Genomic DNA, 14,658 nt, shown 5'->3' on the forward strand with positions numbered 1-14,658 from the left:
ACTCGCTCATCCATGTCTTTATGGACCTTGTTTTGTGCACTGGTGCGCAGTCATGTTGGAACAGGAAGGTAAAATAATTTTTGCGTACGGTTTACACCCCTGGTGCTATGTAACAGAGTTTAAATAAAGGGACCTGGGGCAAATAAGCACTCCAAATCCATTAGAATAAGACATTTATGAAGCATGTATTAAAACACTGAAGACATTATAGAGGTATTTGAAAGTAAATTGCTCTTACCTCCTGAGAGCATTTGTGAGCATTTGCAAATACATTTGTCGTTGTCTACATCTTTTGTGCTGAAATCACTTCCTGGCTGTCCCATGCTACTGGTCCTACCCGCTGTTCCACTGTAGCTGTTGAGGTGTATCCTATATAATTGGGAAATCAGAAATATAAATAATATATTTTACATGTGAGTTAGTCAGGTAATTAAATTCTGTTATCAATAAGAGATAGACAAACTACATCAACTGCTAAAATGCGTAAACTCTGTTTTACGATTTATTGTACCATTTTCAGTATTTGCGAGTTCTCATTTTCGCTGTAGTTGAGGTACATATACCCATGTGATTAAGTTTATGTACTTTGGCTGCTTTAGGGCACCTACACTACAACACTGACAGGAAATAATGTGTAAGTGTAATCGGTCCCAGTCGACATGCTCCGAGCAGGATTCAAACCGAGGTCTCCGGTGTGGGAGGCGGTCACGCTAACAAGGCCAACTGTTGTCTCTGCAGCCGCAAACGTCAGTGTGTAATGCACAACGAGCTGTGGATTATCCCTTGTATACAGCACCTGTCAAAAGTTTGGAAACATTAAAAAATTGTTTTTGAAAAGTCTCTTATGCTAACCAAGGCTGTACTTATTTCATCAAACATACAGTAAAAACAGTAATATTGTGAAATAGTATCTGGAAATTATTAGGATCACTTGACACTTTAGACTGGAGTAATAATGCTGAAAAATCAGCTTTGCCATCACCGGAATAAAGTAAATGTATTTTAAATGTATTCAAATAGAAAACAATTATTTTTAATTGTAATATTTCATAATATTACTTTTTTTACTGTATTTATTTATTAAATAAATGCAGCCTTGGTGAGCATAAGAGACTTCTTTCAACAAAAAAAAATTGTAATGTATCCAAACTTTTGACAAATAGTGTATATTTGTGTCTGTGTATTAAGCCTGGCAGTGAAAACTAATCGAACTAATCAATAATCATATAATTGATGGTGAAAAACAGTAAAAGGATATTCCCAATCATCCTTGCGTGACACCACATAAATTATATTTTATTATACAAATAGTTTTGTCTTATTTGTATTATTAGTAATGTATATTAAGATACGTCATGCACCCCTGTTAAAATGGCTGGATTTTGTAGGGGTTAAATATGGTTAGACAGAATTGCGCCTGAAATTGCAAAAAATAATCAACTCTGAACAGATGTCAGAGACGCCTGACGTCATTCGCATTTTTTCCATTTTCCAATCGAATGAATGGAGAGACGGGCCTTCCGTTGTTGTTACGGTTACCTTGATTAGACTGACAGGACAGCTGATTCGGGGGTTGCTTAGCAACATAAAAAATCTGCAGCACAGTGCTCTTTTCAACATTAAAAACTACAAAAGGCAGGGTGGCACACCTCACATTTTCAAACCTGAGAAAAACGTCCTGTCTGATCGGGACCTTTGAAGGCAGCTATCTATGGAGGCAGTAGACCGCTCACTAGGTTTCGGGCCAGAGGCTTACTGTATGTCCTGTTCATCTTTTTGATATCATTACAAAAATTGTAATTAGCCATTAGCTTGTTGAGTGGTTCAATGGCAAAAGTTGTTCAGGGGAACTGTGTTGTCATGTTTTCACATTACATACTGTAGACCATAAATGTTTCCAGATTTCAAAATATTTTCTTTGGAGCTGTGACTATTGTGTGCCAGCCCTCCAGAGTTTTTATAGCAGAATTAACGGCTGTGTTATCATGGGTGTGTACCAAATCAACAGCTAACTTGTAGCTTCCTGGTGTTTTATTTTAAACATGAGCAGTTTGACCGCAGGTGTTGTTCCACTAGATTTTAAACACACTGTGGTTCAACTTCTGATTAAAAAAAAATCCAACCTGGACACCACAGTTCTATATAATTATAGACCAAACTCTAAACTCGCCTTTCTTTTGAAAATATTAGAGAAAGCAGTTTGTATACAGTTGCAATCTTTTTTAGATACACCGCGTTTTAGAAGTGTATCAGTCAGGTTTTAAAGCTCTTCATAGCACAGAAACTGCACTTTTGAAGGTGTTTAATAACCTTTTATTGGTCACTGACTCTGGATATTCAGCCATACTTATGCTTTTATATCTGACATCTACATTTGACACCATTGATCATAATATCCTACTTTCCCAGTTGGAACATTTTTTTGTTATTAAAGGTACTGCTCTGGAGTGGTTTAGGTCCTATCTATCAGACAGGACTTTTTCTGTCAGCCTTGGTGACTGTTTCCTTATCAGCACCCCTTCCATTTGGAGTCCCTTGGCTCAATGCTGTTTTCCCTGTATATGCTCCCTTTATACTGTTTCAAAGACATTTTGCATAACTACCATAGTAGGGAAAAAAATACTAAGGTAGTTAATGGTTGCTCTATCTGCTTTGTTACAAACATTCTTCAAAATATCTTCTTTTGTGTGTGTCATACAGGTTTGGAACAACTTGAGGGTGTGTAAATGACACAATTTTCATTTTTGGGTGAACTATCCCTTTAACCCTTACCAGAGTTCAAATCACCAATGGTGAGTTAAAATCTCTGTTGAAACGGTTTTACTCGCCAGTTGCCCGGTAACTTTTTTATGAATTTTGACAATGCATGGTTGTGAGTGTGATATGGCTTAGTGCGATCATCAAATCGCTGTTGTAATTATATAAATATAGTCTGACATGCTGCATGTTTCAGTAGCATTCATTCAGTTAATTTACAGTTTACAGATTCGCAGTAAACGCTACTCTATAAGCTCATTTTGAGTCGCTTATAATTTGCATTTGGGAATGCAACATATGCCAAAACTCTCAGGTATATGGAAGCATGGGGTAATTCTTCACCTGTAATTAGTGTTAGACCGATATATCGGACGGCCGATATTTCAGATTTTTACGTGTATCGGCATCGGCCGATACAAGGCTGCTGCTTTCGCCGATATTTTTTTCCCGGCATTATTTACAGACAGGCGTCCACAGGCAGCTCTGTGTTGCTGGAGATGCTGCAGTTCATGCACAGTCCCTCCCCCCACTTGCAGAGAGCTGGAATCTTCTCTTCAAGGCAACGATAAGTTTAAAAATTTCAAAGCATCTTTTAACTGTTTGACTTAGTTGAAATATTGCCATACACTTTGAAAGTGGAAACGTGTTGCTCTATATGTGCTTGCAACTATAGCTAAGCAAGTTTGTGCATCCAAATGGAAAACGCAAATGCTGAATGCCGTCTATAAAACTGCTTGCCATTGTATTGAGGGAGCTGCAAATAGCTAAGTTGTAGGCTATTCGTATGTATACGGTAGATGTTACAAACACTGGTCATAGGATTAAGTAATGCTGGCGTTGTTACGTGGTATTTGTGGGAGTTTTATTCAGCGACCACCTGGCTGAAGTTTAGACTCGTGTGGTGTGTGTGTCTCTCCAGTGTTTCCCTCACATAGACTAAGTTGCGGTGGTGCGCCACAGAATCAACACCAGCCGTCACACACTGCGTTTTTTTGGGCGGCTGCCAAAGCAAATTTTTATCCCGCTAAAGCCTTATTTGATTGGTGAGTGATGAGACTGACTGTTGCGCTTCTGACAGGTCGCATGTGTTGCTGAGAGAACAAGCAGAGAGCGTGCCCCTCCTCCGGCCGCGCGTGCACTCACCGTCTTCAAACTGTCTTGCTCTCCCTCCCTCGCGCATATTAATCAAAATCAATTGAGAATAGACCCGATAGTAAAAGGTCGGAAGACAGAAGTTTCACGTGGAGCATTGGGAGATTTTTTCCTGAATTACTGCTAGTGTTGCTCTACAAGAGATTAAGTTAAATGCACCTAAGCATTAAATTACTAGATTTTAAATAGTTTTAAAATTAAGTATATTACAGTCAGTGTGCACTTTATTATGCTGCTTGCTTGTTGCTACTGTGTGCAATAGTGTAATTATTTTATTTATGCTTAAATATTTATTTTCAGAATTTATTTTCACCACTGAACTCTTTTTTTTCCTTGTTCTACCTCACCTGTTTTTACTATTTGTTAAATATTGTTTTTTAGTTCAATAAATGTTCCTTTTTTAAAATTTTAATTGTTATCATCATGATCATTGTGTGTAAATTGAGGGAGCAAAAGCAGTATCGGCTCCAAATACCGGCTCAAGAAAATCGGCAGCCCGTATCGGTCATCGGCTAAGGCTGATGAAAAAAAATCGGCATCGGCACTAAAAAATCCATATCGGTCGATCCCTACCTGTAATTCTGCTTCTCTCCATGAAGTGAGAACTGTTCATATTTTGAAAAGGCTGTGTTCCCCTCCCAGTCTGTCAGATCTATCCTGAGGACATGTTGTTTTTCTTGAGTCAACTTGGATATAATTTCATTCCCCAACCAGTGTTCACCGGAGATGTCTCCAAACCCCTAAATTGGAAATACAGAAAATCCATGTTTCATAGCAGTGTACATTTTTCAGAATACAAAGGATGTAAGTACAATTAAATCCCTACCATTGTGTAATTTTTCCATGTTTGATGAAAATCAATAAGGCCATTGAAGCGCTTCTGTATTACTGTCCAACCACCTCCATCTGTTTCCATGTCACAGTAGGCCTGGAAACAAAAAATTATAAAATACTGGCTAAATTTCACCATTCATGTCCTGTATGAAGCTCATGCCATGCCTTTCTTTCAGGATATAACCTAAACAAATAACCTTTTTGACAACTTTCTCAGAATCTAGTATGTCTAAAAAGAATGTTAAATTGGCAGTCTTTAATTACTTCTAAAGAAAGGTTTCTTAGGAAATGGCTCCTAAGAAAGCGTGTTTAGAACTTCAGCAAAAGGGTCGCTCTTAAAAGAATAAATAAAACTGTCATTTAGTTACCCTTGTGTCTTTCAAATCACATATTATTAGGGGCCCAGCACAGATGGTGTGAGGACCCTATTGTAATTGCTCAGCCTATCATTCTTTTTCACCGAAATGAATCATATTTTTGAGGGCCTAAACATGCTCGAAAACTCATGAAACTTTGGACACGCATCAGAAGTGGTGAAAATTTACGTTTGATATGGGTTTCAGATTTAGGCGTAGCAAAATGGTTCGATAGTGCCCCCTACAAATTTTCAACGAAGTGCCCATCGCACTACGTTTCACATACAGGTATGAAATTCAGTAGACACATGTAACAGCCCAATACCTACAAAAAAAGTCTCCTGGTGCAAAATCTGAAAACCAACAGGAAGTGAGATATTTTGAATTTCCTTTGCAAACTTTTTGTGAATTTTGCCATTTCCAGACATTGTACTTCACCAAACTCCTCCTAGAGATTTGATCAGATCAACATCATATTTTACAGTCTAATCTAAAGGCCTTGGTGAAGTTAAATTACGAAGATCTTAAGTTTTCGCTGAAGGGCGTGTCCGTGGCGTCCTCACAAAGTTTGATTCACCATGAAACAGGAAGCTGTTGTAACTCAGGCATACAATGTCCGACCTGCCCCAAACTTCGCGTTTGCTAAGAGTCCTAGCCTGAAGACATTTACATGGCAATATTCAGTAGGCGTTTCTCAATGTCAAGTAAGGATCCTCGGAAGCCAGAATTCCGATGATGCTACGTCATCGACAGCCGTCGAAGGACTGTTCCAATGTCGAGGATCCTCGGAATTTCAACCAAGGTCTGAGTCCTTCTTTCGAAAAATATGCCATATACAGGAAAGGATGCATACTAGTAGACTTCACGCTCTCAAATCACCCACAATCCTATGCGCGCAGCTTTGCTATCTTGTTCAAAAAATACAAAATATCGGACGTTAGCGGAGCTGGAGCGTTAACGGGGAAATATGCTTTCAAGTGTAAGTATTTACGTTACCAAACATTTGTTATAACCATAGTAAATATAAGTAAAGTTTAACGTTTAAATGCCAGTACAAATGACTACCGTATTGATATTATACAAATTACGTTATTGATGGCTAACGGACCTATGGCATGCTTTACACTGTAATTTTTTATCAGAAGCACATTTAAATATGGCACATTTAAACACATTTAACTCAGGCATGCAATGACCAATCTGCCTTAAACTTCACATGCATTCTGTTTGATTAATAGTCTTGGCCTGAAGACATCAACATGGCAATATTCGGTTATAGTCAAAGTGCCACATGCTGGCAGCAGGAAGTGTGGGTCATTGAAGTCACTCTACCATATTTCTCCTATATTTACCCGCTTAAATGCATGTCGCCCACCATTCACTGTTTTCCTGAGGCCACCAAGTGGCAGTGCCCCCGGGTGCAAGGGCCCTTTCATCGCTGCTTGCAGCTTTAATTTTAGTTATAATCTTAAAACACAATCGTTATTAGGCAGAATGTCCATATTTTTCTATTTCATTCAAGAAAAGTTTTTTCTTCCAAGCTTGTAAACTGCACCATTAAAGTAGTTGGTGTATTTACATCTCCTTACTCCTTCGATGATAGTTTAAAAAAAGATCACTGATATTCACATTTGTATTTGTGTTTTCAAAGCTTTGCTGCGATCAGTCATATGGCATTTGGCATTAGTAATGTCTAAAGCCATCATTTTTTAATTCAACACAATTGATAATTTTCTTTATTATTGTTGCCGTTTTTATACTTGAAAGTACACTGTAGACAAAAAAATAAGGGTTAGAGTGAGGATATGGGATCAGGACATGGCTTCAACCTGAGTCTTTGTGAGCTTATATAATCAAATTGCTATCCACTTTTGTTTTATGGAAAATAATGACTTTGATGTTCAGCATTTAGTGTTTCATAGATAAAAAAAAAATAATAATATAGTACATGGTCAGAACAACACATGGTGAGTAAATGAGAGAATTTTCATTTTTCTAATGTTTGTTAGGACTACTTTTAATGTCAATGCACTGTTATATATTTTAGTATAAGTATTTTGCTGGTATTTTACCTCTTTGACTTGAATTAAGTTGATAGAGGTTACCTTGAACTGCTGTTTTGTATCAGGTATGGTCAATGAGTAGACACCGCTTTCCTTGTTCCCTAACTTGAAGACTGCAGCACAGTCATTGTACTGATCTGGATCATCCTGCATCATTGCAGGATTGCTACCTGGTAAAAGAAATGTTTTGTTAAACCAAAGTGGATGGTATGCACTGTAATAAGGGTGGGAATAATTACCTCACGATTCGATTTAAATTGATTCTTGGGGTCACGATTCAGTTAAAAATCGATTTGATATGTACATAGATTTGATTTTAGTTTTCTGTTTTGTGTTATTGTCCTTTTTTTACTGTGGTATAGACCGTTTAATAGGCCATGAAGAAAAAATCCCACTGAATCAAATGTAAACTGTCTGTTTTTTGTTTTTTTGTCCTTCCCAGTTTAGTCAACTTCTTATTATAAAACAAATGCTATTTAAGATGTCTGCAGTCATTAAAGCTGGTAGTCTTTTGTAATAAAGCAAGGTAGCCCTGAGACGAATAGAAAAACTACTTAGTACAAATACTTAGTACTTAGTAAAACACATTTTCCCAAAATAAGTGTTGTAGTATAAGCAGCAGGACAGCAGTGATGTGTGAACTGAATTTGGTGTCACTACAGTGTGTAACCGTGAAGTTATTAACTGTTTTTGTAATAACGCCTTTTCAGGTTTTGCACTTTGCAGACAAAACTTTGCGACTCTCAGCCGCCTGGGCATAGAGATCAGTGTAATTTTTCCACTGTGGAGGAAAGCTTGTTTTGGGCAAAATTAAGCTGTAGCTACTTGTCTACATGATTGAAAAGAGGTGTTATTTGTGTAGTAACAACATTTAGCGCACTAGCTATTGATCCGGGAAATTTGAATCTGCGAATATGCAGCCAACTTTACTTAAAGGGCTGGTTCACCCAAAAATGAAAATTAGCTCATGATTTACTCACCCTCAAGCCATCCTAGTGTATATGACATTCTTTTTTCAGACAACAACAAACAGAGTTATATTAAAAAAAAATTCTGGCTCTTCCAAGCTTTATAATGGCAGTGAATGTTGCTCTGTTTTTGAAGTCCATAAAAGTGCATCTATATCCATCATAACTTCTCCACACGTCGCCGGGGGGTTAACAAAGGCATTCTGAAGCGATGCGTTTATAATATAATATAAATATCCATATTTAAAACTTACGGAAAAAGTGTAGCGCCCACGCCGCCCTCTCGCAGTTCAAAATGCTTACGTTACGTCTGAAGACATTGCACACCAGTTACGCTTGTCAGACGTAGTGCAAGCATTTTGAACTGCGAGAGGCATGGGCGCTACACTTTTTCCGTAAGTTGAATACAGAAGATGGTCCGCCGGAAGTTAAGACATTTTACTTTATAAAGTTTTAAATATGGATATTTTCCTTACACAAACGCATCGCTTCGCTTCAGAAGAATGTCATATACACCTAGGATGGCTTGAGGGTGAGTAAATCATGGGCTAATTTTCATTTTTGGGTGAACTAACCCTTTAAGTGGAAAACTTTAGGTCCTTACAGACACAGAGGGAACACCATTGCAATTGCAAACTGCGCGAGGTACTGAGGCAACTGCAGGTGCAAAGAGTCAGAAGCAAGCCATTGCCAGGTAGCCTGGATGCCAGCCGAATTTAGCCCCGCCCACAATTTTTTTTGCTCGGGCAATTCGGTCTGGACTCGCTCCATAGAGCAGTGGTTCCCAACCACGTTCCTGGAGGACCCCCAACAGTGCACATTTTGGATGTGTCCTTTGTCTGACACACCCACATCAGGTCTTGGAGTAGCTACTAATGAGCTGATGACCTGAATCAGGTGTGTTTGATTGAGGAGACATGCAAAATGTGCACTGTTGGGGGTCCTCCAGGAACGTGGTTGGGAACCACTGCCATAGAGGAGTAATTATGCCCGAACAGAAACTGTTCGGACCAATGAAATTGTCAGGGCGGGCTTTAGACGATGATGGACAGATGATAAACAGTAACGTAATCATCCACGTCATCGAAGGCTCTTGGGTTGAATTTGCTCTTATCCTAAACGGAGAACTTGTTCGTATATGCATTCACCTTCACTATTTCTCTCAGAAACGATGATCGTGTTGGTAAGTACTCTGTGTATCCTTAAATAATTTTATTACTGGCAAAGATCGTTTACACTCATCGTTTACTGCGTGCGTGCAGACAGGGTTTCCAAGTGTTTTTGCAATGTCACGCACAATTGCTACTCAAAACTATAGCCCAAAACAATAACTTTCCGGGGTGTTCTCCGGAAAAAAATGGCGTTTGGTTGGCAAAATATGTTATTTTGGCAAGGTTGCCTGCTAAAATTCGCATTCCTGGGTTTATATAATCACATAATTGGGGTCGCTTTGGGGGGCAACCCGCGGACATGGAGAAAAACACGGACTTGGTAACAGTGCAGTTGAGTTCTGTTGACATTTGACAACTAACGTTACGCGTCGCTCCGTTGCTCTGATTGGTTGTGGGTCTATCCAATTGAGGTCTTTCCTGGCTCGGTTGAAACACGCCCCACAATCAAAGCTCAATGGAGCGGTACCAGACTCAAATTCTGACTAGAATTGAGTATGGCCACGCCAGGCTAATTGCCAGGGAGACCAACTCAAAATATTTCAGCAGAGACCATTGAGACGTATTTAGCTTATTGTCACCGATCTTGATCTCTTCTGTCTCAAAGCTCCGCCCACGCTTGATTGACATTCCTCATTTGCATTTGATTTATCATTTGTCGTTTGAGATTTCCGTTTGGGCATTTGATTTATCATTTGCGGTTTCCGTTTGAGCATTTGATTTATTATTTGCCATTTGTGATTTCCGTTTGAGCTTTTGATTTATCATTTGCCATTTGCGGTTTCCGTTTGAGCCGATTTCCGTTTCCGATTAGATTTAATTATGACAGGTTTATATTGGGTTGATACTGAAAATTAAAAATCAAATACAAATGAGTTTTAATTAGATTTTTCACACAGTTCATGCTTCCGCGAATGAGGCTATGAAATTGCATTTGAGTATTTGATTTATAATTTGAGCAGCCGTTTTGAGTGTTTGATTTATTATTTAATCATTTGAGCATTTGATGTATCATTTGAGCAGCTGTTCATTTCTAGGGGTGTAACGATACACCAATACCACGGTTCGGTTCATGTCACGGTTTTGGAGCCACGGTTCGTTTCTGTTTGCTGTGGAGGCAGGGTTCATGACAGGGCACCAGCAATAATAACACTACATTCACTTTTAACTTAATAATAACAACAGCAATAATTTAACTTATCTTTATTAACTTTATACATTGGCTTCACGTTTCCTTTAGAGCAGTTAGCATTCCAGTTAGCATACAAAACAAGCACATTTATTTAATAATAATTGATGACACACTCAATGTCCCACTTTAGCCTATTTAACAAACATACATTGTATGAATATGACTAATACTGATTAATAAATAGGCCTATAATTTAAAGCTATTAAATAGCAGTGTTTGTTAATACTATAAAGTAGCCTCCACACAAATTTAAAAATAAACAAAATAAAGTGAAATAAGTGGCATTTTGTGGTTATGGAAACAACAGTTACCATGGTGAATACACAATAGCCTACATCATGAACTGTTAATGAAACATGAAAACTGCTCCTGATACAGAATGCACATCACAACTGCATGCAAATCCTTCCTAGCTAACACACGTTGAACCAGTTACATGATTTATTGGTACTTTTATTGGTACTTTAATTTTATTTCATGACTTACAAATTGACATCGTAACGTTGCATGCTCATAGTTTATCTTGCGCTTTATATACGGCATGCGTTGCATGATCTTTAGTGTAACTAAAGAGTGTGCACTAGGAGTGCAGTATAAAGGCCGCTACATACTCTGCAAGAACAGAGAAAATAGTTCTCGCTCCCAGGGCTTCAAGAACATAATTTAATTTTGTTCTCTGAGCCCTGGTTTGGGTTGCCTGACGTTGTCATACTCAATTCTAGTCAGAATATGAGTCTGATACTGCTCCGTTGGGCTGTGATTATGGGATGTGTTTCAACCGAACCATGAAAGACCTCAATTGACCTATCGGTAAGCCCCTTCCCTTGAACGCAGATGAGCCAATAGCAGTTGAGTATCAGTTGCACTGGGACCGGAACTCGGACATCTTTAGGTGTCCGCGACATAGAGAAACATTGGGAAATCCGAAGCTCTCATCGATTTGATGGTGTTTATGCTACAAAAATGCTAAAATGTCGTGCCTGAGGTACTGTAACACAGATTCCAGGGATCCTGAGAGGATTTTCTGTTTTTCATACTCTCGTTAAGTTACGATTAAAGTCCCTGCTAACATACAAACCAAAATAACTAACTGTTCTCACGTCATGTAACACTGTAGGTCAAAAACACGAAGGTCTACATTTCAGTGCCTCTCCATATTAAACTGGTTATATGTAAATTAATTTAATTTTAATTTTCCCCCTTTTGCTTGGCAGAGTGCACAGAATTTTTTTTAACTTTGCGCACTGCTCCGCATCCGAAGATGCACGAGTTCTAGGCGAATCTAGCTGCCTAGACCACAATTTAAATTTCACTCTTTTTTTTCTTCTTTTTTTTTTTTTTGGCCCTGGCAAAAAAATTACCAGCTAACATCAGTTCACTAATCATATCAGCACATGAGAAAGTGTGAACAGGTATTAGTCAGGTAAAATCACTCTATTAGGATTATTAGCGCTGACTGATTGCCGTAAAAAGACGGAAGAAGTGCTTCCAATCATTGTGTTCTCATGTTAGCAATGGTAACCTCCAAAGAAAGGCATGCAGCCATCTTTGCTTTGCATCAAAATTCTGTTCAGTACAGTGAACTTTCAGTAATATTTTTGTGAGATGAACTCATTTCATTTAGTTAATTTCACTCTTCAGTTTTACAGTGTGCCAGAAATTGCTTGGTTATAACATGGTTATATAATGTGTTAACCATTTTTAGTTGGGGAAAAGTTGAATTTATGTAATCATTTCATGTTATGAAGTTGTTTATACCATTTTTGGATTTTGGTCACACTGCTCACCCTCACTGATACAGTTTTGTAATTTTACAACGTTACTGTCAAGTAATATAATAAGTTTTGATAAAATAATTTCATGATGACTAGTGCCTTAAAGGTATTTTAACTGAAACTGTTGGACCATGACAAAGTATGCTGTGTTTACCGTACTGTGATGATTATCTTTCTCTGTGTCTCTATCTAACTAGCGGTCTAGCCTTTTCCCCAAACATTTCAACAGCTGCATAATATTATAGGTGAATAATATAGGTGAACTGTCTGGCACAATATTGTTTTTGGAATTTATTTTGCCCCAGATCCAATGTGTGATAATGTTTGAAATGCTGATGCAAACCCCACCTTGCTTACCCAAAGAAATGGTGTGAATTAGGTTGTTGACCGTATTTGTCAGCTCTTGCTGCTGCTGCTTCATGGCGGAGTTATCGGAGGAGGTGCGGAGCAGTTGTTGCTCCAGCTCTTTTATGATGCTAGTCTGCTTCTCCACAAGCTGCTTGAGCTGTTCCTTCTCCGCTTTCAAGTTTTCTAGCTCTGTATTTCTCTTACCTTCCATGTCCTCCACTCGTTTCTCTAGAAAACTAAGAGAAAAAACAAGCTTTGAAAAACACTTTTACCTCAAGAATGTAGCAATGTGAATTTAAGTTTCTGTTAAAATGTTTGTGACTTGAATAGATCTTCCTCCAGAATTTGGAGAGGCAAAGTGTGATGTCTTTCTAAACAGCACAATCAATATTATATTAATATTATGTATTACCTGTTCTTTTCATTCAGCTTGTGGATTTCATTTATCTGCTGCAGAAATTCGTTTTCCAGTTTGCTGGTTGAAATGGAGTTCTCAAGAAGCTGACGTTCAAGTCGAGTTGTTTGGTTAATTACCTAAAGATGAAAATAGACATGTTTCCAACAGAAAGCATCTTAAATAAGACCAAGAGTATTTCCATTTTCACTTTCTTACAAATTCTCACCTCTGAAGGTGTTTTCTAGTTTTTCAGCTGTTGTGATCTTCCATGTTTCATTAAATGAAGTATTCTTAAAGCACCCATAAAAATATATTGGCTTTAACATGTACGTTGAATTCTGACTTCTAACTATAATACCATCTTGTTAACAATTTTGTGGTTCTCCATGATGTTTTGGAGAACATTGCTTTCCTCTGAACCTTCGAATCATCAAAATGCATCTTTTCCTCCAATTATTTTATCATTAATAATTACTAAATTAATTACAATAGTTATTTTTTATTACTTTATCTTTGTTATTAAAAATAAGAACAAAGATGCAAATACATCAATACAACAGTAGAACAAATACAATATAATAACAACAGCACTTGCACATTTTTAAGTCTTGCCAGTATAAACATTCAAGTCATTTTAAGCCATTCAAGTGGAAGAAGAGAGAAGTCAGTTTGGTAATTATCTGTGCACACACAGTACTTTATTGATTTTCTTTGCATCTTTGTTTGAACAGGCATATATACAAACAAAAGTATCAAAATGCCTTTCAAAACTATTTTTGATCTAATTTTTTTCTTATTGAAGGGTAAGTTCACCCAAAAAATTATATTATCCCATAATTTACTCACCCTTAAGCCATACTAGGTGTATATGACTTTCTTCTTTTAGCCAAGCACTTTCTGAGTTATATTAAAGGGGTGATGAATTGAGAAATAAACTTTCCCTTGAGCCTTTGATATATAAAAGTTAATCGTGATATAAGAATATCCTGAAAGTTTCAGAACTGAAAACTTCCTTGTTAGTCAAAGAAAAGCTTTTATTGACACCAGGCCCAGAAAACGCTCGATCTCAGAATATGTCGACCATTGACGTCATTGAATGCAGAAACGCTGCCTTAACAAATAAATATGTACGCCTACTTCTGTAGTCCCGTCCACTGACTCGTGGAGCTAAACGGATCGCGCTACCGAGCAATAAATATGCCGGTTCCAGCTCACGTGTGTAACCTGTAAAAAAAGTTTCTGGTACAAATTGTTCCGGACAATTTCGGTGGAAACGGGGCTTATGATGTTTTTGAATGTAAAAACCATGCGAATATCATAAGTTGACCTCATACAAAAGTATTTTACAAAGTTCATGACCCCTTTAAAAAAAATATCCTGGCTCTTCCAAGCTTTATAATGGGAGTGAATAGTAACTGAGATTTTGAAGCCCAAAAAAGCACATCATCCATCATAAAAGTAATCCATACGGCTCTCCAGTGGGTTAATAAAGGCCTTTTGAAGTGAAACATTGCGTATTTTGTAAGGAAAAATATCCACAATTATAACTTTATAAACTGTAATCACTAGCTTCCGGTAACATCCATCCGCACGTTCACGAGAGTGTCGTTTTTTCTTACAAAAACACAATGCTTAGCTTCAGAAGAC

The 14,658-nt window shown here is 37.8% G+C and overlaps 2 protein-coding genes across 2 annotated transcripts in view; one reads left to right on the forward strand and one right to left on the reverse strand.

The window, feature by feature from the left end:
- mcph1 (microcephalin 1) overlaps positions 1-14,658 on the forward strand; it is a 151,796-nt gene that overhangs the window by 88,772 nt on the left and 48,366 nt on the right. The gene's annotated exons all lie outside the window — the stretch shown is intronic.
- angpt2a (angiopoietin 2a) overlaps positions 1-14,658 on the reverse strand; it is a 49,421-nt gene that overhangs the window by 12,125 nt on the left and 22,638 nt on the right. The window contains exons 3-8 of the mRNA XM_079843156.1: positions 13,027-13,148; positions 12,624-12,850; positions 7,205-7,332; positions 4,736-4,837; positions 4,483-4,649; positions 239-369 (exon numbers count right to left, since the gene is read on the reverse strand). Coding sequence (XP_079699282.1) covers positions 239-369; positions 4,483-4,649; positions 4,736-4,837; positions 7,205-7,332; positions 12,624-12,850; positions 13,027-13,148 — 877 coding nt within the window. The remainder of the gene's footprint in view (positions 1-238; positions 370-4,482; positions 4,650-4,735; positions 4,838-7,204; positions 7,333-12,623; positions 12,851-13,026; positions 13,149-14,658) is intronic.

The sequence above is a fragment of the Gobio gobio genome, assembly GCF_949357685.1.
Source record: "Gobio gobio genome assembly, chromosome: 18".
Lineage (NCBI taxonomy): Eukaryota > Metazoa > Chordata > Actinopteri > Cypriniformes > Gobionidae > Gobio > Gobio gobio.